The 27,373-nt window shown below is 42.2% G+C and overlaps 1 protein-coding gene across 3 annotated transcripts in view; it reads right to left on the bottom strand.

The window, feature by feature from the left end:
- CHID1 (chitinase domain containing 1) overlaps positions 1-27,373 on the bottom strand; it is a 540,982-nt gene that overhangs the window by 220,100 nt on the left and 293,509 nt on the right. For 2 of the 3 annotated variants that reach the window (XM_073554356.1, XM_073554354.1), the window contains exon 11: positions 3,490-3,745. The exons of the other annotated variant lie outside the window; for it this stretch is intronic. In XM_073554356.1, coding sequence (XP_073410457.1) covers positions 3,505-3,745 — 241 coding nt within the window. In that variant the 3' untranslated portion in view covers positions 3,490-3,504. Of the gene's footprint in view, positions 1-3,489; positions 3,746-27,373 lie in introns of those variants that run through there. 3 annotated transcript variants of the gene reach the window in all.

Raw genomic sequence — 27,373 nt, 5'->3', positions numbered from 1 at the left:
GCTGTCCCACAACGGCGCACGCTCCTGGACCAGGCTGATGAGCTGCTCATTATCCAGGTAGACGTCTTCATCCCGTTGTGGAACCTAGACAAAACACATTCATTAGAATAATCAAATTTAAATTGAATAAAAAGTTACAAAAAAAAGAAACATAAAAAAGAGTAAAAATAGAAGATAAAAAATAAAGAACATTACAAATCATTTGATACATACATTCCGTATCACCACCGGGACTTGGCTTCGCTGCTCCTGCTCTTCGCCCTCAGTAGTCCCGTCCGCAGAAGATGATGATGATGATGTCTTAAAAAAGTTGAAAAAAACGTAAGAGATTTGGAGTAGCAGCAGATATACTTACCAGATGCACGAAAATAATCACCTCACGGTCTGCTTGCGCCAATTCCTGCCGCGATGGGGAATATTCGGATTCTGAAGACATACTGCATGTAAAAATAATAAAAATCATTAGTACATACATAATTTAAAAGGACAGGCATATAATGTAATATACTCACATTCTTGACGCTGATAAAAGATGGGTTCCTTGGTGACTGTCTGCTCTCCAATCTGTCAGTGTAGTAGTTGCAGAGTTTTGGCAGGCACCTCCTTTATATAGACTTTTTTTTTTTTGACTTTAGAAGTTTATAACTAGTACAACAAGTGGACACCACCAAAAAAACGCAGCGCTAAAAAAACGCATACATGCGCATGCCAGTGCGCACGTATGCGCATCCATAGGCTATAATGGCCATTTTTAGCGCAAAACGTGCGCGTACGTGCGCATGCGCTTTTTTGCAGGACCAAAAAATGCAACATGTAGCGTCTGTAAAATACAAACGCACACCCCAAAAAAACGCAGCGCATGAAAATCGCATACGTGCGCATGCCAGCGCGCAGGTATGCGCACCCATGTTTAATATAGGGGGAAAAAACGCATGCGCACGTATGCGTTTTTTTCAAGCGCAAAAAAACGCAAATGTGAAACCAACCTAAGGGGGTGATAACGGGGGGTTTGATATACTATTTATGGCGGCTCTCACACGCTAAAAGACGCTTTTTATTGTAAAAATAGTTTTTGCATCACCACATATTGAGAGCTATAATTTTTTCATATTTTGACCCACTGAGTCATGTGAGGTCTTATTTTTTGCGGGACGAGTTGATGTTTTTATTGGTATAATTTTCGGGCATGTGACATCTTTTGATCGCTTTTTATTTCGATTTTTGGGACGCAGAATGAACAAAAACCAGCGTTTCATGAATTTCTTTTGGGGGGTGCGCTTACACCGTTCCGCGTGCGGTAAAATTGATAAAGCGGTTTTATTCTTCGGGTCAGTACAGTTACAGTGATACCGCATTTGTCTTTTTTTTATGTTTTGGCACTTTTATGCAATGAAAACAATTTTATATAAAAAATAATCATTTTTGCATTGCTTTATTCTGCGAGCTATAACTTTTTAATTTTTTTTCTGATGATGATGTATGGCGGCTCGTTTTTTGCAGGACAAGATGACGTTTTCAGCAGTACCATGGATATTTATATGCGTCTTTTTGATCGCGCGTTATTGTACTTTTTGTTCGGCGGTATGATAAATCATTTTTTGCTTCGTTTTTTATTTTTTAAGGGGTTCGCTAAAGGGGTTAACTAATGGGACAGTTTTATAGGGCGGGTCGTTACGGTCGTGGCAATACCAAATATGTGTACTTTTATTGTTTTTTTTTATTTAAAAAAAATGAAATTATTATGGGAATATTTTTTTTTTTTTTTATTTAGCGATTTTTTTTTTATTTTAACTTTATTACATTGTCCCAGCAATCTGTCACAGGCAGTACAAAGGCTTCCTCCTTGCCTGCGCTTTGCAGGCATGAGGAAGCCAGCTCCCTGCAGGCCCCCGAAGGTCCCCGTCGCCATATTGGATCCGGGGACCTGCAGGGAAGGAGCCCCTCGCAGCAGCGCTGCACATTGCGCTGCTGTGGGGAGCACAGGGAAGCACGAAGGGAGCCCCATCCCTGCCGATGCTTCCCTTTAACCCCCGGTACACCGCGATCGTGTTTGATCGCGGTGTGCCAGGGGTTAACGTGTCGGGGGCGGTCCTTGACCGCCCCTGACACATTGTGCCGGGTGTCAGCTGTGATAATCAGCTGACACCCAGCCGCGATCAGCTGCCCTCCCCCCGTGAGCGCAGCTGATCGCTTTAGACGTAATATTCCGTCCATGGGAGTTAGGTCCCTGGTCACATGGACGGAATAGTACGTCCATTGTAGGAAAGGGGTTAATGACCAGGCCAATTTTTACAATTCTGATCACTGTCATTTTATCAGGTTATAGGTCTGGAATAGGGATGGGCGAATCTACTCGTTAGGACTCGTTACTCTGCGAGTAGTAGGGGACTCGCAGGAGTCGGTACTCTGCGAGTTTCCAAGCGATTACTCGCACAGTAACGAGTCCAATGCAAATGAATGGCAATCCTAGTTTTTGCAGAGTTTCTTAGCGATTTTGTGTCAGTAGCTGGACACAAAATCGCTAAGAAACTAGGATTGCTTGTATTAAACTGTGAAAAAACTAGCTAGGAGTTCTCTCTCTCTGTTTTGCAGCGATTCCTGTGCTGGGGGATTCCTGTGCTGGGGAGGAGGAGAATGGGGATGCGAGTTTTGCAGCGATTCCTGTGCTGGAGGGGAGAGAGAGAGAGAACTCCTAGCTAGTTTTGTGTGTCCTAGCTGGAGACAAAATCGCTAAGAAACTAGGATTGCTTGTATTAAACTGTGAAAAAACCAGCTAGGAGTTCGTTCTCTCTCTCTCTCTCTCTCTCCCCATTCTCCTCCTCCCCAGCACAGGAATCGCTGCAAAACTCGCATCCCCTCCCCATTCATTAACATTGGACTCGCTAGACGTGCAACGAATAGCGAGTTTCCAAGTCGGACTCGTTACAGCCTAGCGATTCCGAATATTTCAGGATTCGCCCATCCCTAGTCTGGAACACTTCAACGTATCCCACTGATTCTGAGACTATTTTCTCATGACGTACTGTACTTCATGTTCGTGGTAAAATTTCTTTGATATGTCTTTATGAAAAAAAAAATGGAAATTTGGTAAAAATTTTGAAAATTTTGCAATTTTCAAACTTTTAATTTTTGTGCCCTTAAATCAGAGAGTCATATCGCACAAAATAGTTAATAAATAACATTTCCCACATGTCTACTTTACAATAGCACAATTTTGAAAGCATAATTATTTTTTGTTAGGAGTCAGACGTTATAAGGGTTAGATGTTGACCATCGATTTCTCATTTTTCCAACAAAATTTACAAACCCATTTTTTTAGGGACCATCTCACATTTTAAGTGAGTTTGGGGGTTCAATATGACAGAAAATACCCCAAAGTGACACCATTCTAAAAACTGCACCCCTCAAGGTGCAAAAAACCAAATTCAAATAGTTTATTAACCCTTTAGGTGCTTCACGAGAACTAAAGAAATGTGGAAGAAAAAAATGAACATTTTACTTTTTTCACAAAAAATTTACTTTGGAACCAAACTTTATTTTCACAAGGGTATCAGGTGAAAATGGACCACAAAATTTGTTGTGCAATTTCTTCTGAGTATGCCGATACTCCGTATGTGGGGGAAAGCCACTGCTTGGGCGCATGGCAGGGCTCAGAAGGGCGGGAGCACCGTTTGACTTCTTGAACCCAAAATTGGCTGGAATCAATGGCGGGCGCCATGTCGCGTTTGGAGACCTCCTGATGTACCTAAACAGTGAAAAAAAAACAATTCTAACTCCAACCCTAACACAGACCTAACCCCTACACACCCCTAACCACAATCCTAATCCCAACACAACCCTAGCCCCAACCCTTACCCTTTCTCTAACCCCCAACTATAAGCCCAACAAAAGCCCTAACCCGAATGGAAAAATGGAAATAAATACATTTTTTTAATTTTATGTTTGCCTAACTAAGGGGGTGATAAATGGTAAGTTGATATACCATTATTTTATTTTGATCACTGTGATAGGGTCTATCACAGTGATCAAAATGAACCAATGGGAGAAATCTTCTATTGTTGCCGACTGGCAGATATCGGCGGGCACACTGCGCATGTGCCCACCAATTTTTTCCCAGAAGAAGACACCGAGGGCCAGGGGACACAGCTGGAGGAACCGGGGGACATCGCAGATACCGGGGGGCTCTGGGGACCCCATTTCTCTCTCCTCTGATATGCTAGATCACATTAGAGTAGAGAGAAATAAATGGGAAATCTGACTTTTTTTTTTTGCGGTCGCCGTTATTTACCCTGGGCTTGTCGTTACCTCGTCTCTGTGTGCGTGCCAAAGGTAGGATAGTCGACCCTGGGAGATCTGAAGTAACAGCTGCCATTATCTCGTTGAGTCAGCAGAAGGGGGAGACTCTGTAATGGGCACCATCTTGGGATATTTTGCTGGGACTGTTCTATGTGTTATCTGCCCATTTTGTGGTTCAAAAAAAGCATTGCCACACTGTTCTATCCTCACCCTGTGTATCTGAGTAGCCTTTTGCCCACATTAAAGGGAGCGCGGGTATTTGGTGGGACGATCCCTGGTCCATGCGGTTTCAGCTAGCGGACCGGGACGCCTGCTGACCCCCTATGTCTCCACATCTCCACAATGTGCTTTTACCCTTTCCGCCTAGATTCTGTCAATTACAGCTAAGCAAACCGACTACAGCTGCTGAGCTGTGACTGACAGTGAATGGGATGGAGGGGTCAAAGTGCACGACCCCTGAAGAAATTCCCAGAGATTTCACATGCTGCACTCCAAAAGCAATAGATGTGAATATTTCTGCAGGAATTTTTAATCAATTGAATATTAACTACTTATAAGTGCTGCTAGAGAGACAGTTTTTGTCAGTCAGCAGACGTAATTTACATAATAGGTAGTTTGAAAGCACTTAATAGGAAAATCTATTTTTGAGCCTTTTTATTATTTGCCATTTTTTTCTGCATTTTTCTAATTCTGGAAATACCTGCTTGCTAGATATTGTAGCTGAGAAGAATAAGCACAACATGTAAGCATCTCATTGTCCATTCACATTATGTTACTTGACCTTCAGTCTTGCATTGTTTATAAAGCTCTGGCCACAGTACATTCAACTTAATCAGTAAGAGATGTTCTGTCAGGAGTAGGGCTGTAGGGATTCAAAGAGGTTAAAACCAAATATCTGCAGCTCAAACATTTTTACATATAAAGGGAATTTGCCAACACGTTTTAGCTATCTCATCTGAGAACAGCATAATGTAGGCAAAGAGAACCAGAATCCAACGATGTATCACTTCGATTAATGGGTGCAGCATTTCTGATGCAATAAGAATTTTTAGATTTAGCAATGTAGCAGCACTCAGAAAGCTGAGCCAGCCCCCACCGAGCCAGTATTTACATAGTCTATTGACAGTAAACTACTTATCACAGGAGGGGGCAGATACAGGACAGCTAGTCAGAGCAATGATAGTCTCCTAGTGATAAAATTTTCATTATATGTAAATAACAGCACACAGCTTTATAAGTGACATATCCTTGAATCCTGTGTCTTAACCCCTACCTCATGCTGTCCTCAGAAAAGCAAAATCCGGCAGACAAATTCCTTTTAAGTAACTATCCTATAATTTACGAAATTAAAAATGGTCAAATAATTGTATTATGTTTTTCTTCTAACAGCTTTGCTTATTTTTTAGCTTTTAATAAAACTCATTGTAGCTAGCGAGTAAACAATGTACCAAAATTTGGAACCCTAAATAAACTAATATAACTGATACTTTCATACTATGTACAGTATGTTGTATTTATTAGTTAAAAAAAAGAAAATATGGTTCAATAACATTTTCTCAGTCTACATTATTCAATTTCTGAATTAATGCTAAATGCCCCCTGCACGGGGAAAAATGTACTAACAGATAGAAAATGTAATCATTATCTTTTTTACAACTTCAAGAAAATGTTGTGGCACTAAAATAACTCATATTGTACAGACACATACAGAGCTTCCAGTTAGTAATGGACTGATATAAAAAGCTCCTCCCTCTTTCAAACTCCTTAGATGTTTCTGGCGCTCTTGATCATAGAATCTAAGAATTTAACAAAGATCATAGCTAGCTGATGGTATAGGCACAGCTTTTAGGTCAACAAATATATATGTTGCACTAAAGAGGTTGGCCACTACTTTTTTATTTATGGCCTATAGCCTGTCATGACTCTGTTGTCCGGTATCCCGGGACCAGGGGCTCCTTCCCTATTCCTAATGCTAGGGGCGCCCTAGCTTGCTGTTTCTTACTTAGGTTTGATGATGAAGACGCCGGGGCCACGTGCCTTGCTTAGCTCCGGAATCCGCACTCAGTCTGCACCCCTCCCCCACCCAGGGAAGAGGGGAGTAGTAGTTTACCGTAATACACCAACCAGACTAACAAGGTAAAATGAATAGGGATAAAGAAAAATACCAATCATACAAATATACTCACACAAACAGAGGTAAATACCGGGGATTGGAGGATGGGGAAAAAACAAAGTAGGAGAAGGGGATCAGCACACAACCAAAAACCTTGCAATAGTCTCAGATAAATCCCAAAAAATGCTTTGTCAAACAACAAACCACCATCTCCTAAACCATGTAGCATGACTATCTCTGACAATGAGTGCTTGCCAGGGCCCAGAATACATAGAGGAGGGGAGTGACCAACAGTGAACAACTGAGAACCTTAATGCAGGAAAACTTCCAAGAGCTCTCAACGGAGCAGATTGACCCCTGCACTGTTTAATATGAAGGTGAAGGGCTAGGAGAAATCAGATGCTGCGGTCTTCTGTCTCCTCTCTGTAAACCTGTGACATAGGCCATCAATATTCAGTCAGTGGCCATTTTATACATATATCACTAACATAGTCATCAGTTTTTTCCCTATACCTCTTTATATCATATGATGTATTTTAGATTATCATGCACTACTGTTTTTACTTGGACATGCAATGTTTGAGCAATAAAGTTTATATAACTTCCACTACATTCATTCTGACCTTTGCTCGTTTTTTCCTTCTTTTGGCTTCCCCTTTCAGTTCAGATAGTTCGTATCCCAGTCTATCATATATATGCACCCCTATAAATTGCATCTCATTTGTTTGACATTTACTGTGATTAAGGTACTGTATATCATAGGATTCATGTGTGCAAACATCCATGTCATTCTACTTTTAAATGTTTTAACATTTTGTAGTAATGAAAAACATCGGACAGAAAGCATCATCCTTGTGCCAATATCGTCTCTGTAAAGCTAGAATATGTGAAATGGATATAAAGCAATACTAAAATGTCTGCATAGAACCCATCTCATTTACTTCATACTTTACAATCTACTTTGATATTCATTAAATATTGATTTTTAAATCATATGTGCACGATGTGTGGCCTGAATGCCATAATACGGGATGTGAAGCAGAAGGCAATGTCACAATCATCAATATGCATGCAACCTTTCGGTTCTTGGAGATTAACTCTCTTAGAAGCTAAAGAATCGTAAAGTTTTGTATAAAGATAGTCATTACCTAATTTGTCACAACTAGAGCTTGAAAAAGGGTTGAACCGAGCTGAGTGTTTAGTGTGAATGCGGCCATGCGGTTTAGATAGCTGCTTGTTTCACCAGAAGCCTTCAATGGCAACTCCAATACATATGTAATTTGGCTGAGCATGCATGTGGTTTCAACAGGAAGGGATTAATAAAAGCGAGTGCTACAAACCTCTAGTTGGGTCTTACCTTCCAGGGAACAAAAGAATTAGGTGTAGAAAGTCAACATGCCAGATCCTTTGCCTAATGCCTTTAGCTTCTAGATATCAGTAGAGTTCTATCCCATGCTTGGCATTGCCAACATTTTGCAGCATTTTACCAAAATCCAAGATCAGAAGTGAGTGGTTTGAGTATTTCGTGCAGACACACCACCTCCTATCCATTTTTGTTTATTCTAACCAATTTGGTGGTCCCCGATGTCTTGAAGCATGCAAAAGAAAGCTCAATGGAACGGTCAACAGGCTGATCATATGCTGCTTCTTGCTCTATGTGCCTTTAGCAGAAATACAACAGAATTGGGCGGCAATCCCTTGGCAGTGTTACAGCATCTATGCTGAGAAGAGATGACCACCATTCTATAGGATCTTCAAACAAAGCTGTTTAAGTGTTTCGGTTGATTACTCTGTGGCTGTCGCTTCTATGCCCTTAGCATCTGCCTATTTACCTCCGGTTCTCCAGAGTTTTGTCAAGATGGAAAAACACTTCAGGTATGTGCACCCGAGTGATGCACTCAGAAACCTGCATGGAACAGCACTTAAAAATGGTGAAAAGAATGAACTTATGCATTGCAATGTTAAAACAACTTGCCATGCATATACAGTATGTCCTGAGTTCTGGTGTTTATTTTAAGCACCTCAGGCTCCGAAAGCAGTGAAGCAGCTAAAAAAAAGTGAGCTGCCCATTGTTTAGGTTGCTTTCATTTGGAAGCCGTTCAGTACCTTACATATGATGTTAAAAGAAAAAAAACATCAAAGGCAAAGCTGCAGGAAAAAAAAAAAGACCAAAAAGTCACCAATGAAGGACGTTTCAGGAAAGACACCGCCAGGGTTTTCCTGAAGAGTCTTTATCTGGCAAAACTCATCATGTACGCGAGCGACTAAAAGCATATGCCCTAAACTCCCATTAAAAACATTCCATTGAGTAGGGAAAGAAGCGGCTGGGAATTAGGAATGGAATCACAGGACCTCCATTTTCCAAAAGGTGACAGACCCGTAGATGTGACTTACACCTATCACGTATTTCTAGCATATCTTGTGCATCAGCCTACATCTCAAAGATGCGAATACCTCTTTAAGAACTCCTAAACACATTTTTTGATGGAAAGGTTAAAAAAATGACACCATCCAAATCATTATTTGTCATTAAATATCCAGAAAGCTTCCTGGTGTAGTAATTAAATATACTTAGCATCATAAAACAAACTAATCTTTACGCCTGCATCTTATCATAACAGCCTTCAAAAAAAAGAGACCATTCTAATCATAGATCGGATAATAATGAAAAAACAGTTTTGCAAAATAACTAATTCCGAAATGTCAAAATGCGTGATAAAAGCAAGCTGAAAAAAAAATACTGCAAATGATAAAAATGCAAATAAAGACTCGGTCCACGCGGCTAGCTGTAATAAAGCAGGGGCTGCATGGAGTGCTGAATAGACTACTTGATAAAATGACTGTGGCTTTTGTACCTAGCTTGGTAACATCTTATTATTTTTAGGAATGAAACTATACTAATGTTATATATGCTGGATGTCCTTGGTATTAAAAGGAAACAGTTGTGGAAAAAGAACAGAACGTAAAGTCAAATGCAATGTAATCTACGATAGCTCTGAAGAGTAAGCACTCCCACAGTAGAGAGAGGTAGCCTCAGGGCTGCAGAGGGAGAAGCAAAATGTGCACCTTGGTGCCTCGCGACCCTCTCTCGCAGCTGAGTGTGCCTCGCGACCCTTTCTTTAAGCTGAATGTGGCTCTAAAGGTCAGAAAGGTTGGGGACCACTGTTCTAGATTATGAAAAAATACAGGAGAATGAACATTACCATTAATGTTAATTGGAAACTGGGAGAATCTGTTTTAGTGCGTTACATTTAGGCTGTGTGCACATGCTGCGGATTCTGCTGCGGATCCACAGCGGTTTTGGCCCTGCGGATCCGCAGCAGTTTCTGCTGCGGTGTACAGTACCATAATATCCTATGGGAAATGGAAACCGCTGTGCAGACGGTGCGGATTTTTCCACGCAGATTTGCTGCGGTTTCTAATCCGCAGAAAGAATTGACAAGTCAATTCTTTCTGCGGATTCCGCTGTGGTTTACCATCTCCTCCAATGTAGAGGTGATAAACCGCAGGGCAAAACCGCAGGCTAATCCGCAGATAAACCGCAGGTCTTTTGCAAAATCCGCGCGGATCAATCCGCAGCAGAATCCGCAGCGTATGCACACACCCCAAGAAGCCTCAAAACATTTTAGGCACTTGTCCTCTCCAAGTGTAAAAGTGAAAGATGGCAAAAAAGTCTCAATTTCTGAACAGAAAAAAAACTATTAAAAACTTCCTACACAAGCCTACACCACTACCGTGTAATCATACTTCCACAACACTGCAATTGAAGGAGGTTTGAACGGTGCAATAACACAGAATATAATACACCAGCGCCCGGCAATCATAAAAACAATTGAAGAGAAATTATTTTGTACAAATCCAATTCAAACAATGACAAAGATAAAACAACTGGGTAATTTCAACTTTTGAAATGTTCCACCATCGATTTTACAATGACTGATATGAAGAGCTGATGAGCCCAGCAAATATCCTCAGAAGGCCACAGATTTTAATTAAAGTGTAAGTGATAACAATCCCCTGCTATGTAAACACTATGGCAACATACGCTATTATGATGGGACTGTGCCTTCTGGCGCAAAAGTACCGTACATTCTTTATTTTTGGAGAAGCTGGAGAGGACTGAGTGGGCAGCGAGGACTAGATTCTCGAAATAACAAAAAAGGAACATACATGAGGAGCCGCCATTAAACAGTGGGTATCACCAGGTGATTTTTATCGTTGTTACTGTGCATTAAAAATCAATTATATCTTAAAGAAGTTGTCCACTACGTGGACAACTTCTTGTTATACTCTGCTTGGCTCCCCCCAAAAAATAAAGCTTATACTCGCATCCCGTGCTGGCGCAGTTCCCGCAGTGCCTTTTCAGAGGCTCCTGTGCTGTTATTGTGACACGTGATGTCAGTGCCCAATCAGCGCTGGCCTCACTGTCCCTGCCTCCTGTCGAATTGAGCAAGAAGAGGAAGTCCAAGATCACCTGCCGTGTGGACTTCCTCTTCATGTTTGATTTGTCCAAAGGTGAGGACAGTGTCACAGCAACCACACTAGAGCCCTGAGACTGCGACTGCCAATACTGCGGGAACAGCGCCGGCACGAAAGGCGAGTATAGACTTTATTATTTTATGGGGGAATGAGTGTAAACTGTATATAAACATTATCATGTAGAATGAAAGCATATTATCCTTTCTACCCTTTCATTTCCACATTCTATTATCCTATATAGTGAATGTTATTTTTCACTGTTTCTTGGGCAACGAGGCACATGTTAATTTTTTCTCCTTTGTGCAATGTGACGACTCAACATTGCAAGGTGCGTCCGCCGTAATTGCATTTCTAGAGTTTGAAAAATAATTATGTCATCCCTAACCAAACAGATAAAAGACAATAAGTGTTTTGCAGATGACAAAGCGACAGCATTATTACAGCAAATAAGAAACATCCATTTTTCATACGACACAAAGGAACGATTTTTCACTGGGAAAAGCCAGTAATCTTTTTATCAACGATAATTACACGAAGAGGCTGCTGGAAATCCTGCCTTAAATGCATAAAAAGGAGGGCTGAACTCTTGTGCTAGCATATTTATGACCGGCATGCTTTAGCCAATACATCCTTGCTGATCTATGGCCTGAGACCGCAGGCAATCGATCACTACGATTACATGGCTGACGTGCATTAGACAATATATCATTCACCCTGTAACTGTAAAACAAACGCGAATAAAACGGCACCAAATCACGTACATGTTTGTTTTCCTCTTACTTCTTGGACAAGACAGGCCTTTCATTCTTTTCCAGCTCAATGTATACTGATGCATTATAACTCTGCAAGCCTAACTGATCCAATAAATCAAGGAGTGTAAGTTATTATAGTGTATGTTACAATGCCGCTGAGATTGATCAGTAGTCAGGCCTCGTGCTGCCATTTTGCCAGAAGTAGACATATAAGTCTATGTACGTCAGACCGCTATTCTAGCAGAACTGCCTCTTGGAAGACATTTATATTCTGGCTTCACTGGAAACACACCAACATATACTGAATACTGCGCACAATTCGAGAGCTTAAGTTAACCCATTAAGCACAGTTTTAGTCCTTAGGGGTGTGTATTTTTCAAATTTTCATCTAACGTTTTTCTTATTGCCAACACAATGATATGAGGACTTGGTTTTTTTTTTACAAAATTAGTTGTAAGTATTAATGCCATCATTTTGGGGTATAACATTTTTTAAACTTGTATTGTCAGTGTAAACGGACAGGGTACTCTAACTCGCTTAGGTCTCAGGGTCTAAAAGGAGCACAAACATGGCAGATTCAAGGTCCCTCTTTTGGACCACGACTGGCATAGAAACCCAATGCCACAATGATGGGGGTTTGTGCTAGTGAGATACTAGGATAAAAGTAGATGTTGGCGTCAAAGAAGGAAAGCTGGGTGTATGCCCGTGTAAAGGCACAAATCCCCCCGTGTAGAATGTGGGCTTGAGCGCCCTGATCTGGCCACTGGGAAGTGGCTTCAGAGAAGCAGAAGTTTGGAAAGTGGCCTAAATAGAGTTTGGATGCCGCAGCAGCATGGATGGCAGTAGCAGGCAGGCATACAAATGTAGACAAGAAGACAGAGCAGTAACATGGCTCCACATTGGAGTAAGGATAAAGCTGAGAAGAGCACTTGTGAAGTGCAGCCAATGGGACACACAATGGACTTCAGAGACGCTTTGTGAGCCAAGTCGGAGAGCTGCAGAGGCAGTGAGGGGGTAATAATAGAATTGCACAGATAAAAATGGGTCTCCACCAAAGGAGGAGTCTGTGCAGAGATGATAGATGCCAGGTGAGGTATAAGTCACCTTGTAAGCCAATTAGGGGAAGCTATTGAGTGAAAGTTAACACCAGAGATGTCGTGTATCAGGACTAAGTGGCGACGTGCCATTATAGGGCATCTCAGACGGACTGCGGGTGTAATCCAGATCCAGTATGACACAGGCTTTACCGAAAGGACTGAAATGAGTCTTCCCAGTGTTTTTTAGTTGCAAACGTTTAGTTGCTCATCAGCTGGAAAGCTGAAGAACTTCCATGATGCTTACATTAAGCTGTAACCACCAAGCGGTGTGCCTCTTTTTTGAAGTTGTGCAAGCGTTGCCATACCGGCCTTTCTTTCATCGGGTATTCTCTGACCCTCTAATCATTATAGGATCAGAGGCTATGATGATGAAAGAAAGGCCAGTTGGGCAACGCTTACTCAACTTTACTCCAAAAGAGGCACACACCTTGGTGGTTACCGCTTAATGTAAACATCATGGAAGTTCTTCAGCTTTGCAGTTTCAGTGTCGGATGATGAGCTACTATTAGATTTTAATTTTTGTCCATGAGCTGATTCTCGGAAAGAAATAGCATGAACCAAAGTGAAAAGCCAAAAGGTCTATAGATCTGGAAGGCTCGACGCATTCGTGAATAACATGGTTTATTTGAATCGGTGATATCCAAAAGTGGGATATGTTCTGTATGAGCAACCACACCTTCCAAAGTTCTGGTTTCAAAACAGCCAGAACTTTGGCGATAAGGGCGACATAAAAACATGCAAATTAATTTTGATGTATTGTCATAAATGTGTTTCAAGTAAAACACAGTAACATTTTACTCTGCAACTAAAGCAGCTTTTTGGCGTCCCATCAGTCTCTTAAAACTGAAGACAATCAAGTGAATCCACCTGCTGAGAAGTCTCTGGCGCCGGATCAGCCTTTATTTCCCAGCTTGTGATTGAAATCCATATCTCCATTTTAATACAATCACGGCTCAATTTGATTGTGAGATTTACTCCAACTGCTCCTTTGCAGCACAGACACATATACAGCGCTGATTACCTGGCTGTTCCCTCTGGATAATTGAATATGAGAATGGGACATGGGCGGCTACGTATTAGCACCCCAGCTGCTGCTGAGGCACGGATGGACAGACTGGAAGACCCAGGAGAACGCACTAACATTACAAAGGACAATTAAACCTAAATGCAAGTTTATTTAGTGATAAAAATGCAATATGTTCCCTTCATAAATACAATATAATTTATAACTTTCAAAAATGTGCGCACACGTTGTGGATTCTGCTGCGGATCCGCAGTGGATTTGGTCCTGCGGATCCGCAGCAGTTTCTGCTGCGGTGTACAGTACCATTAAAGGGAATCTGTCACCCCTTTTTTGAGATATCATATAATGATATCATTCAATTGTGTGTCACATAAGGATTCCCTTCGTACTTTTGCTTCCCCCTGACCCCGCACCTTTCGTGCATAAATACCTTTATGTCCTTGGCCCCCTTCTTTTCTCTCTCTACACGGCCCCAATTGGACAGACCATCAGCAGATTTGGCTTTCAGTACCATCTTTATGCTGATGACACACAACTATACACGTCTTCCCCCGACCTTACCCCCGCTGTACTACAGAACGCCAGTGACTGTCTGTCCGCAGTCTCCAATATCATGTCCGCTCTCTATCTGAAACTCAACCTCTCCAAAACTGAACTTCTTCTGCTCCCGCCGTCTACTAACCTCCCTAAATCTGACATTTCCTTCTCCGTGGGTGGTACCACAATAACACCCCGGCAGCAGGTGCGCTGTCTGGGTGTTATGTTTGACACCAATCTCTCCTTTACATCCCATATACAATCCCTTGCCCGCTCTTGCCGCTTACACCTAAAGAACATCTCTAGAATCCGCCCTTTTCTCACTATGGAAACAACAAAAACCCTCACTGTTGCATTGATCCACTCTCGCCTGGATTACTGCAGCGCTCTATTAATTGGCCTCCCTGTCACTCGACTATCCCCTCTCCAGTCCATACTCAATGCAGCAGCCAGGATCGTCCATCTGGGTAATCGGTACTCGGACGCGTCCGCTCTTCGCCAGTCCTTACATTGGCTGCCCATTCATTATAGGATCCAATTCAAAGTACTTGTTCTCACCCACAAAGCTCTCCACAGTGCGGCACCCCCTTACATACATCTCTTCTCTCATTTCTGTCTATCGGCCTAGCCGATCGCTGCGCTCTGCAAACGACTTTCGACTAACCTCTGCACTAATCCGTGCCTCCCACTCCCGACTCCAAGACTTCTCCCGTGCTGCTCCTATCCTCTGGAATGCTCTACCCCAAGAAATCAGGACTATCCACAATTTGCATAGTTTTAGGCGCTCCCTCAAAACACACCTGTTCAGAGCGGCCTATCACATTCACTAATCAAAGTCATTCTCTGTGTAAGTGTGCGTGCGTAGCCCATTCACTATCTCCATCCATCCTTCACTCCTGCAAGATGGCTGGACCTTCATTGTAAATACACCATTGTAAATACACACCTGTACTCTGTATCTCCCTCACCTCATTGTAGATTGTACGCTCTCACGAGCAGGGTCGTCTTATTTCGTCTTATTTTGCTTTAATTATTGTATTGTTAGCGTTGTTACTTATGACTTGTGTTTTGAAACTGTTAAACTGTAAAGCGCTGCGGAATATGTTGGCGCTATATAAATAAAGATTATTATTATTATTATTTATTATATCGGTTCAGATGTATGTAAACTGCCGCTGTCCGGTCCGCTGGGAGGGGCTTATTCACCTGCTCCCCCCCTGTCTTGCTCTACGCATTTCTTCTTGCGTAGAGCAAGACAGGGAGGGGGGAAGGTGAATAAGCCCCGCCCAGCGGACCGGACAGCGGCAGTTTACATACATCTGAACCGATATAAAAAAGGTATTTATGCATGAAAGGTGCGGGGTCAGGGGGAAGCAAAAGTACTAAGACAATCCTTATGTGACACACAATTGAATGATATCATTACATGATATCTCAAAAAAGGGGTGACAGATTCCCTTTAAAAGCAATGGAAAATGAAAACCGCAGTGCACACGGTGTGGATTTTTCTGTGTGGATTTGCTGCAGTTTCAAAACCGCAGCATGTCAATTCTTTGTGCAGATTCCGCAGCGGTTTAGCACCTGCTCCATGACAGGTGTCAAACCGCAGGGGAAAACCGCAGGCTAAACCGCAGAAAATCTGCAGATAAACCGCAGGTCTTTTGACCTGCGGATTTAGACAAATCCGCGCAGAAAATTCCGCAGCAGAATCCGCAACGTGTGCACACAACCTAAGGGAACCTCAGCGTACACTTCGGCCCTAATACATGTTTTTTTTTTTTTTAAATAATTTTTCTTTTTTGTCTTGTAGCAGACTTTTGTTCCATATTCTTCAAACTGTGACACGTGGTTCCTGAATCTGGTGCAAAGTCTAAATTTTTTTTCACTTTTTTGCAACTTTCTTGAGCAAAAAGTTGCAAATATTTGAGCAAAAAACAGGTAAATAAAATGGACTCAAAAAAAGGTGTTAATTAAAAGAAAATGGCTAAAATTAAAAAAAAAAACATCAAAAACTGGACATATGAAATAAGAAATTCAGGGTATTTTAGGCAGAGAAACAAATTATAAGAAGGGTCAGGCTATGTTCATACACAGTGTAAATGCCGCATTTATTTCTGGTACTTGTAGCTGCATCTTTTTGACAGGTATCCACTACAGGATATACAATAACAATCTCCTCTGACTATTGCACTTTTGCTGTGTTTTTTTGCTGAATTTTCACCAGTACTCAATGCATCCTTGGTTCAGGTTGGAAGCAGTATTTTTTACTGCTTTTTTTAATCCAGAATATCTATCATACAGCACTTAAAAACACAATTTTTTAAATAATTACCGGTACTTTTTCCGGCAAACTGCAATCCAAAACCAACTTATTTTTCGCAAAGTGCCCTGAATACTGAGGTTCCAGATTACAAAGACAAGTTGTACATTAGTGCGCTATAGAGTTAAAATCAAAGAGCTTGTAAGCATTACACTCGAAGCCTAAAGCCACCATCACACACAGCGAGATCGCTAGCAGAATCGCTGTTGAGTCACAAGTTTTGTGGTGAAACAGTGATGTCACCAGCGAGATCGCTATGTGTGACACTGACCGGCCCCCCTGCCGGGTATCGCTGATCGTTTTGGAATGGCCTGGACATTTTTTTGATCATTGGTCTCCCGCTGGCCAGCATGCATCGCTGTGTGTGGCAGCGAGCTGAACGCTGGTTTCTAATGTAAACCGAGGGTAACTAAGGGCGCGCCTCACTTAGTTACCCGCTGTGTACCTTAGTTACCAGCGTACTGGTGCAGGGAGCTGGTAACCAAGGTAAACAGCGGCTTTCTAAGCGCTGCGCGGCACTTAGAAACCCGCTGTTTACTTTGGTTACCAGCTCCCTGCACCAGCGCGCTGGTAACTAAGGTACACAGCGGGTTTCTAAGCAACATGCGCGATTGTTACCCGCGTCCTCGCTGGTCCTGATCGCTGCTGAGATCTGCCTGTTTGGCAGCTCACCAGCGATTATGTAGCGACACACCAGCGATCCTGACAAGGTCATATTGTTGTCGGGATCGCTGGTACATCGATATGTGTGACTGGGCCCTAAGATACTAGCCACCAATTGTGAAGGTCTGTTCTTAAGAATGGAGAGGATTTTTAATCAAAAGTAAACTTACAAAGTTGTTTGTTTTTACAACCTCTTTGCAATTGTAACCCTTTATCATGATGAGAACAAATCCTTTAATGCAGTGATATCAAACTCAAATACACAGAGGGCCAAAGTTAAAAACTTGCAGAAAGTTGCAGGCCAACCTTGATATTTGTAAAAAAAAAAGTCTACAATTGAGGAAGTTTTTCCTTGTCAAATATAACGATTAACTTTTGGAATTATAGTGGAATAATATAATATGTAATGTAACAGCAGTAAAAAGCATATGGCCCAATGGCATAATTTATATATGTAATAACAAAGGATAAAAAACTTTGAACAAAACAGATAATAAGTGTGATGCAAACAAAAGTGCTCCCAAATGCAATATGATACCCCCACAGTGAACTCCTCTACACGCACAGTAAGATGACTCTACTGTACCACCTCGCTCAGTTCCCCCAACAAATAATGGTTACCACATAACAGTATGATTCTCCAACTGTAATCTCCACACAGCCCTACATACAGTGTAACAGGCACATATAGTCCTCCATACAGTGTAATGGCCCCCACATAGTCCTGCATAAAGTGTAATGGGCCCAACATAGTCCTCCATACAGCATAATGGACCCAACATAGTCCTCCATACAGTATAACGGGTCCGACATAGTACTCCATACAGTATAATGGGTCCGACATAGTCCGCCATACAGCATAATGGGCCCAACATAGTACTCCATACAGTATAACGGGCACAAAGTCCTCCATACTGTATAATGAGCCCATCATAGTCCTGCATAAAGTGTAATGGGCCCCACATAGTGCTCCATGCAGTATAATGGGCCCACAAGATGCTCCATACTATAAAAAGGCCTCAATACTCCACACAGTATAATGGCCCCATATAGTGCTCCATACTGTATAATGGCCTCACACAATGCTCCATACTGTATAATGGCCCCGCATTATGCTCCATACTGTATAATGGCCCCACACATGGTTCCATACTGTATAATGGCCCCACATGATGTTCCATACAGTATAATGGTCGCACATAGTGCTCCATACTGTATAATGGCCTCACACAATGCTCCATACTGTACAATGGCCCCACATAGTGTTTCATACTGTATAATCTGCCCACATAGTGTGCCATACAGTATAATGGCCTCACATTAAAAAAAAATAAATACCGTAGCTACTCTGTTCTTTCCATTCCAAAGCTGATCTGGTCTCTTCATATATCAAAATCCTACCTGTGGGCACTTGCGCCGCAACTCTCCTCAGCCCACGAGGACTGATGGGAGGATGCGTGACCTGATGGGACGGCGCGCGTGCAGAGGACAGTGGCCACAGTGCTAGTGCTAAGGGAGATGGCGAGGGGGTTGAGAAAAGTGGTGGCGGCACTAGGCTTGAGGAGATGGCGCGCGTGCCCACCGGGAGGGCTCTGCGTGCCCCCTCTGGCACACATACCATAGGTTCGCCGCCGCTGCCATAGAGGCTTATCTAAATAAAATGAACAAAGATATGCAAAGCTCAACATCATCTACTTTTTCTTGGATAAGTAAAAGCAGAATTTATGCAAAAATAAATTAAGTGCATCGTAAAAAAAAGCAGTATTTGAGATACATATGGACATGACCTAAATGGGACAATTTTCAGCTTCCATGGGTCAGGATACCAGTAACACTTTTTGGGCCAAGTGAGGTTTCTTCTGCTCTGTGATTGAGTTCAGCAGGTAAGGGATATCATGAATGGCATTAAAATAAGATGGAAAAATATTCCATCATCATGAGATCAATAGCAGTTATCGGATACCTAGAGGCCTCCATCAATACCGAAATGGCCCTAAGGCTGAAGGTAAGTCTCAGGATCAAGCAGTAAAAACAATTGTTCACATTTTTTTTCCCCCAAAAACACAAAGAGCAGAAACATTACAACTAGAGATGAGTGAGCGTGAGCTGATAAGATCTTATCTGATCTTGCTCCTGTGCTAATAGAGTATCTTCGGCGTGCTCGAATATGTTTGAGTCCCCACGGCTCCATGTCTCGTGGCTGTTCAAAAAGCCACAACACATGCAAGGATTACCTGTTTGCTGTCGAACAGCTGTGAGACATGCAACTGCGGGGTCTTAAACATATTATTCAAGCACGTCGAAGTCACTCGCTTAGCACCCGTACATGCTCAGAAAACATTTTATCCGAGCACGTTTCCTCATCACTAATTATAACACAATGCTATTCACCGACCAACCATTTTTTAAAATTTAGAAGTACTAGCTTGGCCTGTGCGAAATTTTCGCTCACTGGTCGTCGGGGACGCAGGCAATTTCCGAAAAAGCAAGCTGGTCAAATGTAAATGTATTTCATGAGCTGATGGACACAGACAGGTATTTATATATGTAGATTGGTAATACAATAAATTGTTTTGATAAGGAGTGGCCAAAAATTGTTTTCCGGTTGAGGTGCCACCTGCAGGTCATTGTGTCTTTCTGAAGGTTTATGAAAATGACTGTTTAAACTGTATTTAGTGATAAAATCGTGGCTGTGTGATTTGTTTGGCTGTTTTCTTGCTGAAGGGAGCAAGTTTACCTTTCAAATGATGTATCGTGCATGTGTGTGGGGCGAAGCAATGAGAGAAAAAGCAGTGCATGTTTACAAATGTGTTGGTAGTGTGCTTTGGAGTACTGTGGTGCCACCTGCAGGTCATTTTTCCTTACTGCAGGTTTATGAAAATTAATGTTTAAACTGTATTTTGTGATCAAATCGTGGATGTGTGGTTTGTTTGGCTATTTTCTTGCTGAAGGGGCAAGTTTACCTTTCAAATGGTGTATCATTTGTGTGTGTGGGTGCAGTATGAACGGGGATTCAAAGGAATCACCGAAAAACAGTGTTTAGAAATAATAGAATAGATTTGTTTTTACTGAAAGTGAAGTTTTCAAATATATTAAATATTTCATACATATACAGCTCTGGCAAAAATTAAGAGACCACTTTCAAATGTTCAGTTTGTCTGATTTTTCTCTTTATAGGTATATTTTTGAGTAAAATGTAAATTGTTCATTTAGGCTATAAGCTTCTGACAACATGTGTCCGAATTTCCAAGCAATAAATTTTGCTGTTTTTTTCTGAAAAGGAGAAATGGTCAAAATAAAAAAAACCCAACAGTGCTTTCAGACCTCAAATAATGCAAAGAAAACAAGTTCATAATCATTTAGAAACAACAATACTAATGTTTTAACTCAGGAAGAGTTCTGAAATCAATATTTTGTGGAATAACCATTATCTTTCATCACAGCTTTCATGCGTCTTGGCATGCTTTCCACCAGTCTTTCACACTGCTTCTGGCGCAAAAATGTAAGCAGTTCTTCTTTGTTTGATGGCTTGAGACTATCCATCTTCCTCTTGATTAGACTCCAGAGGTTTTCAATGGGGTTCAGGTCTGGAGAATGGGCTGCCTATGACAGGGATTTGATGTGGTGGTCTCTTTAATTTGTCCAGAGCTGTATTTATCTATTTATCTATGAAAATGATGCAGTGTTCTTCAGTTAATGCCCGTCCTACCTGTATTGTTTCGCATGCAGAACACAGGTTACCAGGATCTGTTTTGCTGGATTGCAGGACAACAGCAGAGACTTTTATTCCACTACTGGAAGCTTCCCATAACTTTATACTTACATACTTCAAAGAGGCTTTCCATTATAATGATATTATGACCTTAGGATAGTTCATCAGATCAGTGGAGGTCCGACGCCCCCATCAATCAGTCCTTACCTGCTCTATATAAATGGTGTATTGAACCTAAAACAACTGATGTGTCAGTGTATAGCAGCCTCTCCCTGTTACTTCAGATCAGATCTTCACGCCATACATCTCGGGATTTCTGTGGTTCAAAGACAAGTTATTTGAGGACACTTCTGTATAATGGGGGAGCCCTGGCTTCTACAGCTGGCGGTGGGGGTCAACGTTCCAATCTGTTTGGCTTGATGTGATGATTTTAGACAGATTTGTCCAATCTGAACAAACCTTTGAAAAACGATTTGCCAAATATATTATTGTAAACTCCTATTCGGCTGCCAATGTGCACTGGAGGAATTTTAATTCCCTAGGTATCAGCCAGCAAGATACAGAATTAAATGTACGTACGTCAATGACTGAAAACAAACAATTGAAAACTTTTGAAGCAAACGTTTAAGACGTGCATTCAATTTTTTTTTGTTCTTTGCTCACAGTCTGCAATTAGGAAACGCATTTGGCAATCTGATGAGCCGAGAACCCAGTCTGAAGCACGTGGCACCTTCTCCCGTAATGATCAGCAGTGTATAAAATCATTTATGCCGCATTCATTCACAACACACTGTTTTGTTTCTCAGCACTTGGATAATTTGAACAACTATTTGCCCTTTTAAAAATATCAGATTATCACTTATCTTGTGGAAACACATGGGACACCTTTCTTGGTTGTATAGGTTTACAGGATAAAAAATGGCACTATTACTCAGTCTGGTGATGTGGTACGTATGCCAATGTGATTCACAGCTTCGCTAGTCTGCTGGTCCAAGGAAAACATAATCCAGAATACAACGGTGGACATTATTCTGTGCGCCACCTTCAACAAAAAGGATCCATATAATAGATAACATGATGGCGTACTCATGGCTGAGCCTTCTCTCACCGAACTGATAACAGGCAATGTTATATCGCACTTTCCTCAACTGCAATTACCTAAGCTATTAATATTCTATAAAAGGTAAAAAAAAAAAAACACTCTAGGGAGAGCAAACTGTGATTATGTGAAACCTGTTAGTGAGTTACTATTCATATACAACAAAAAAATAATAGTATAACTAAAACAATGGTGTGTTCTAAACAGACACTATATGGACAAAAATATTAGGATACATCTTAGTCACTGAATTCAGGTTTCTTATTTAGAACTACTGCGCCCCAGTTAATAAATTCAGGCCTATTGCCCCCCCCCCGGTATATAACTTCCAGCCCCTTGTCCCTTGTTTATAAAGGCCAGCCTCTCACCCCCACTGCGTAACAGCTGCCCCTTGCCCCCAGTGTACAACCTCCAGCCCCTCGCCCGCGGTACATAACAGCTGGCCCTTTGCCCCCAGTGAACAGTCTCTGGTGCCTCGCCTCAGTGCATAACAGCTGGCCCTGTGACCCCAGTTTATAACCTCTGCCCCCCCGTGCATAACATTCGGCCCCTTGCCCCGAGTGTATAACATCAGGCCCTATTGCCCCCCGGTTTATAACCTCCGGCCCCTGCCATGCCGTCTGCCATTACTACCATGTAACAGAACGGCTGGTGGAGCAGAGCTCACTGATACCAGCGTGGCCCTGAAATAGGAGCCACCGGGGTAACAAGTCCGTTCCTGATATCTCTTCCTTTCTAAATCTTCCCTATCACCTGTGAGTGATATTAATGAGAAGTGGAAGGAACTGCAACAACCCAGCCGCGAAGTGGAGACCCCATAACATTATGGAGCGGGGGACTGAGTGCTGAGGAGCAGAGAACAGAAAAGTCACCAACACTCTGCTGACTCCATAACGGCAAAGTCCAAAATGGGAGCTTCATGGCCGAGCAGCTACATGCAGCTTTATATCACCAAGGCCAAAATGACAGATGGAGTGATGTAAAGTCGCCACACTATTCTGCAGAGTGATAAATCATGCATCTATCTGGTGAATGCCAGGAGTTTGGTAAATGCCAGGCAAACATTACTTGCCTGACTGTAATCGCCAATTCTAAAGTTTAGTGGAGGAGGGATAATACTATGATACTATGGGGTCATATTCCAGGGGTTGTGCCTCTTAGTTCCAGTGAACAAAAATCTTAATACTTCAGCATACCAGCTTTTATCCTAAGTCATGTGACAAGGCTCGTTAAAGGGTAGACATTGACTTTTAGGATAGCTACTTCCAATAGGTGGCACTAGAGTTCTAGTCCTCTTCCTCTCCGAAGAGACAATAAGCATACCAAGACATTTTGGACAATTGTAAGCTTACACTTTGTGAGCCTGACCCTCTCGTCCAACATCAGTGTTTTCTTACCTGGATGAACGGGATAAAATTCCCACAAGCACCCTCCAAAATCTTCTACAAAGTCTTCCTAGAAGAAGCAGCCACTTTAACTGCATAGTAGGGGAACCAACTCCATATTAATGCTGACGAATTTAGGATGGGATGTTGTAAAAAGCTTCTGCAGGTGTAATAATTCCTTTTGCCCATATAATGTATGTGGCAAACAGTCATCAGAAAAATGTACCACTGAGAGCCCACAAAAAGGCTGCAAATTGCAAAAATAATAGAGCTTTGCCATATAGAGTGAAATATGTAGAAAGAGTATAGCATTCATGTATATAACGCTGTAAAGTGTCTGAATGGGCAACGTGAGCGGAGAATCCAGATGGGCAAGGTGCACGCAGAATCCGGATAGGCAAGGTGCACGCAGAAGCTGGATAGGTAACGCAAGCACGAAATACGGATAAGCAACGTGCACGTGAAATGCGGATAGGCAAAGCAGGCGCAGAATATTGATAGGCAGGGTGCGCACAGAATCCGAATAGGCAAGATACATGCAGAATCTGGATAGGCAAGGTGCAAGCAGAATTCAGATAGGCAAGGTGTGAACAGAATCCGGCTAGGCAGGGTGCACACAGAATAGGATAGGCAACAAGCGTGTAGTGTCTGGCTAGGCAACGTTCGCGCAGTGTCTGGATGGGCAACACATATACAGTGTCCAGATGAACAGTGACATGATGGATGCATACAGAAACACGTATGAAACTAACAACCAATACCAACGAGACAAGACCGGGTTGAATGGTAACGAGAAGAATGTGCTGAGAAAGGAAAGGGGATTTAGAAAACCATTAAAGTGCACCTGTCACCTGTTTTGGCCACTATAAGATGCTGCCACTGCCTTTCAGGCCTTATCTACAGCATTCTATAATGCTGTAGATAAGCCCCTGGTCTAACCTGAAAGATAAGAAAAGAAACTTTTATTATACTCACCCGGGGGGGGGAAGCCGGTTCGGTCCGATGAGTGTCGCAGGTCCGGGTCCAGCGCCTCCCATCTTCTTGCGACGCCGCCCTCCTGCTTGCTTCAATCGCTCCCCGGCATCGCGTTCCTGCACAGGCGTACTTCTCTGCACTGTTGAAGGCAGAACAAATTCCTGCAGTACGCAGGCGCTGGGCCTCTCTGATGTTTCCCGGCGAATGCGCACTGCAGTACTTTACTCTGCCCTCAACAGGAAGTAAGCCTGCGCAGGAGTGCGATTCCAGGGAGCGATGAAGCAAGCAGGAGGGCAGCATCACAAGAAAATGGGAGGCGCTGGACCCAGACCTGCGATACCCATCGAACTGGACCGCCCCCCTGGTGAGTATAATAAAACTTTCTTTTCTTATCTTTCAGGTTGGACCGGGGGGGGGGGGGCTTATCTACAGCATTGTAGAATGCTGTAGATAAGCTCTCAAAGGCAGTGGCAGCATCTTATAGCAGCCAGAACAAGTGATAGGTTTCCTTTAATTGCTAAAAAATAAATAAATTTGATTTTCTAGCAACTTTGTACTCTATAAGAATTTTGCTTTAGTAATAATTTACATAAAAGCATGTAACAAAGGAGGCTCCTGTCAGCTGAGCTGCGCCTCTCTCAGGGTGAGATTTCAAGAGATGGTGGGGGTGTCTGTTTGTACTGATAACGTTACTGATATAAATACAGACAAAAACCTTATAAAGGCTTAGTTACTATTTAGCAGTAACTAATAACGAATTGCCAATGCAGACAAAGTAGCAGCCTAAGTTTTTGGAAGGTTCTGGATCATAATTAGCAGGGGCTTTCAATGATTATTCTGTACCAACTAGCCGAGAGGTTACCGATAAAATATGGAAAAATGAGCAAGAAGACTGAAAAATGAAAACTCAATCACCAAGATGGATAATGAAAGTCTGACCAAATTAACCTGTAGTGTTTCATCCTGGTATGAAAACACATAACCCACATTCTGCACTAAATGAGATCAAAGGGTGATACATTTACTGGAGTTAATGAAGTTTTGTGAATTCGCAAACAGTTTCCTATTATAGGGAAGGACAGCGTACATGCATTAGTACAAGCACCGGGACATAATTACGGTTTGCCAAGGGTTCATGGTTAAAAGCTCCATCATGTTTAAAACCTCGTTCATAGAAATTTGAAAGGAGTACTTAGTGTTCCTGGTATCACTTTTCAGCGGTGCAGCTTCACCCTATGCGTAGCACAATTTAATAAACACTTCAGTGTTAATTTGCACTAGTTAAGAAATATGATTAAAGGTAATGCGTTTCGAGAAAATAACCCAATGCTTAACCCCTTAAAGCAGTTGTACCCCCTTTCAAAAAAAATTATGGCTATAACCTATCTACACTAGCAGAACCACTGAGCCCACTGATAGGCTGCAGCACTGTCAACGTGATGTCACCGCTGCAACCACACAACAGACACTGGGGCAGTGGTGGAGAAACAGCGCTAGACCAGGGAATGGGGATTAAAGCTCAGATTGCTATTTTATACATAACAGAGCCTATAAGCTGAAAATCGCTGATAAGGGACATCCATATAACACAAAATCTCTATATATAAAAGTGAATGTATGTATGTATGTATGTATGTATGTATGTGTATCACCAACCAATCACGATGCATCTTTCATTTCACCAGAGCTGTTTAAAAGAAGCTGGGCTGTGATTGGTTGCTATGAGCAACAATTTTCCTTGCAACCAATCACTAAGCAAAGAAGCTAAGCTGTGATTGGTTGTTATGAGCAATAGTTTTCTCACTCTACGACAACACCTCAGCAGACACTGCCATGGTGGGAGAAATCTAGCATCCCCGGGAACATAAGCTCCCAGCCATTTTATGCCCCCCAGAAAGGAGCAAAGAGCACATGACAGAAACGAATCCCCTTCCTTCCCATATACCCATCACACATCCTCCATCCCATAGGCAGATCTTCCCTCTTAAAGGGATCATTGGTATAGAAGTCAGGGCAAATCCATCCAGCACTTTGGTTTTGACCCCAGGACTCTCTTAAAGGGATCCCCGGTATGGAAGTTAGGATGTGGGATATTAGGGGTAGTAGTCCAATGGCTCTTGCTGACGGGATGATGTGGTATATTAGGGGTAGTTGTCCGGTGGCTCTGGCTGACGGGATGATGTGGGATATTAGGGTAGTAGTCTGGTGGCTCTGGCTGATGGGATGATGTGGGATATTAGGGGTAGTAGTCCAATGGCTCTGGCTGACGGGATGATGTGGGAAATTAGGGGTAATAGTCCGGTGGCTCTGACAAGATGATGTGGCATATTAGGGGTATTAGTCCGGCGGCTGTGAGGGGATGATGTGGGATATTAGGGGTAGTAGTCCGGTGGCTCTGACGGGATGATGTGTGATATTAGGGGTAGTAGTCCGGTGGCACTGGCTGACGGGACGATGTGGGATATTATAGTGAGTGTGGCTATGCGGAGTGGGCGGGGCTATACACTCAGCTTTATATATTCTGTATATATAAAATCATTATAATTTGTTATAACTAACCATAGTTAGTTACTATGCCCGGGCAGCACTGGGCTCTTCAGCTAGTAATAATTACCATTTCTCATATGTCTACTTTATGCTGGCCTCATTTTTTTGTTAATTTATTTGTTTTAGGTCATTAGATGGCTTATAAGTTTAGAAACAATTTTTTCAAATTTGTAGGAAACTTACAGAAACCTGTTTTTTTTTTTTTAGGAACTAATTATGTTTCTCGTGGAACGTTAAGTGGCATATATACTGTATTCAAACACTCCAAAAATCACCAACATTTTAAAAAATCTTCCTCAAAGTATTAAAAATAGTATTATTAACCTCTCTGATGTTTCACAGGAATTGCAGCAATGTGGGCATGAAATATATAT

Source organism: Dendrobates tinctorius, unplaced genomic scaffold (genome assembly GCF_039654945.1).
Source record: "Dendrobates tinctorius isolate UK_male_01 unplaced genomic scaffold, ASM3965494v1 ptg000211l, whole genome shotgun sequence".
NCBI lineage: Eukaryota > Metazoa > Chordata > Amphibia > Anura > Dendrobatidae > Dendrobates > Dendrobates tinctorius.
This window is presented reverse-complemented; position numbering and strand designations above follow the sequence as displayed.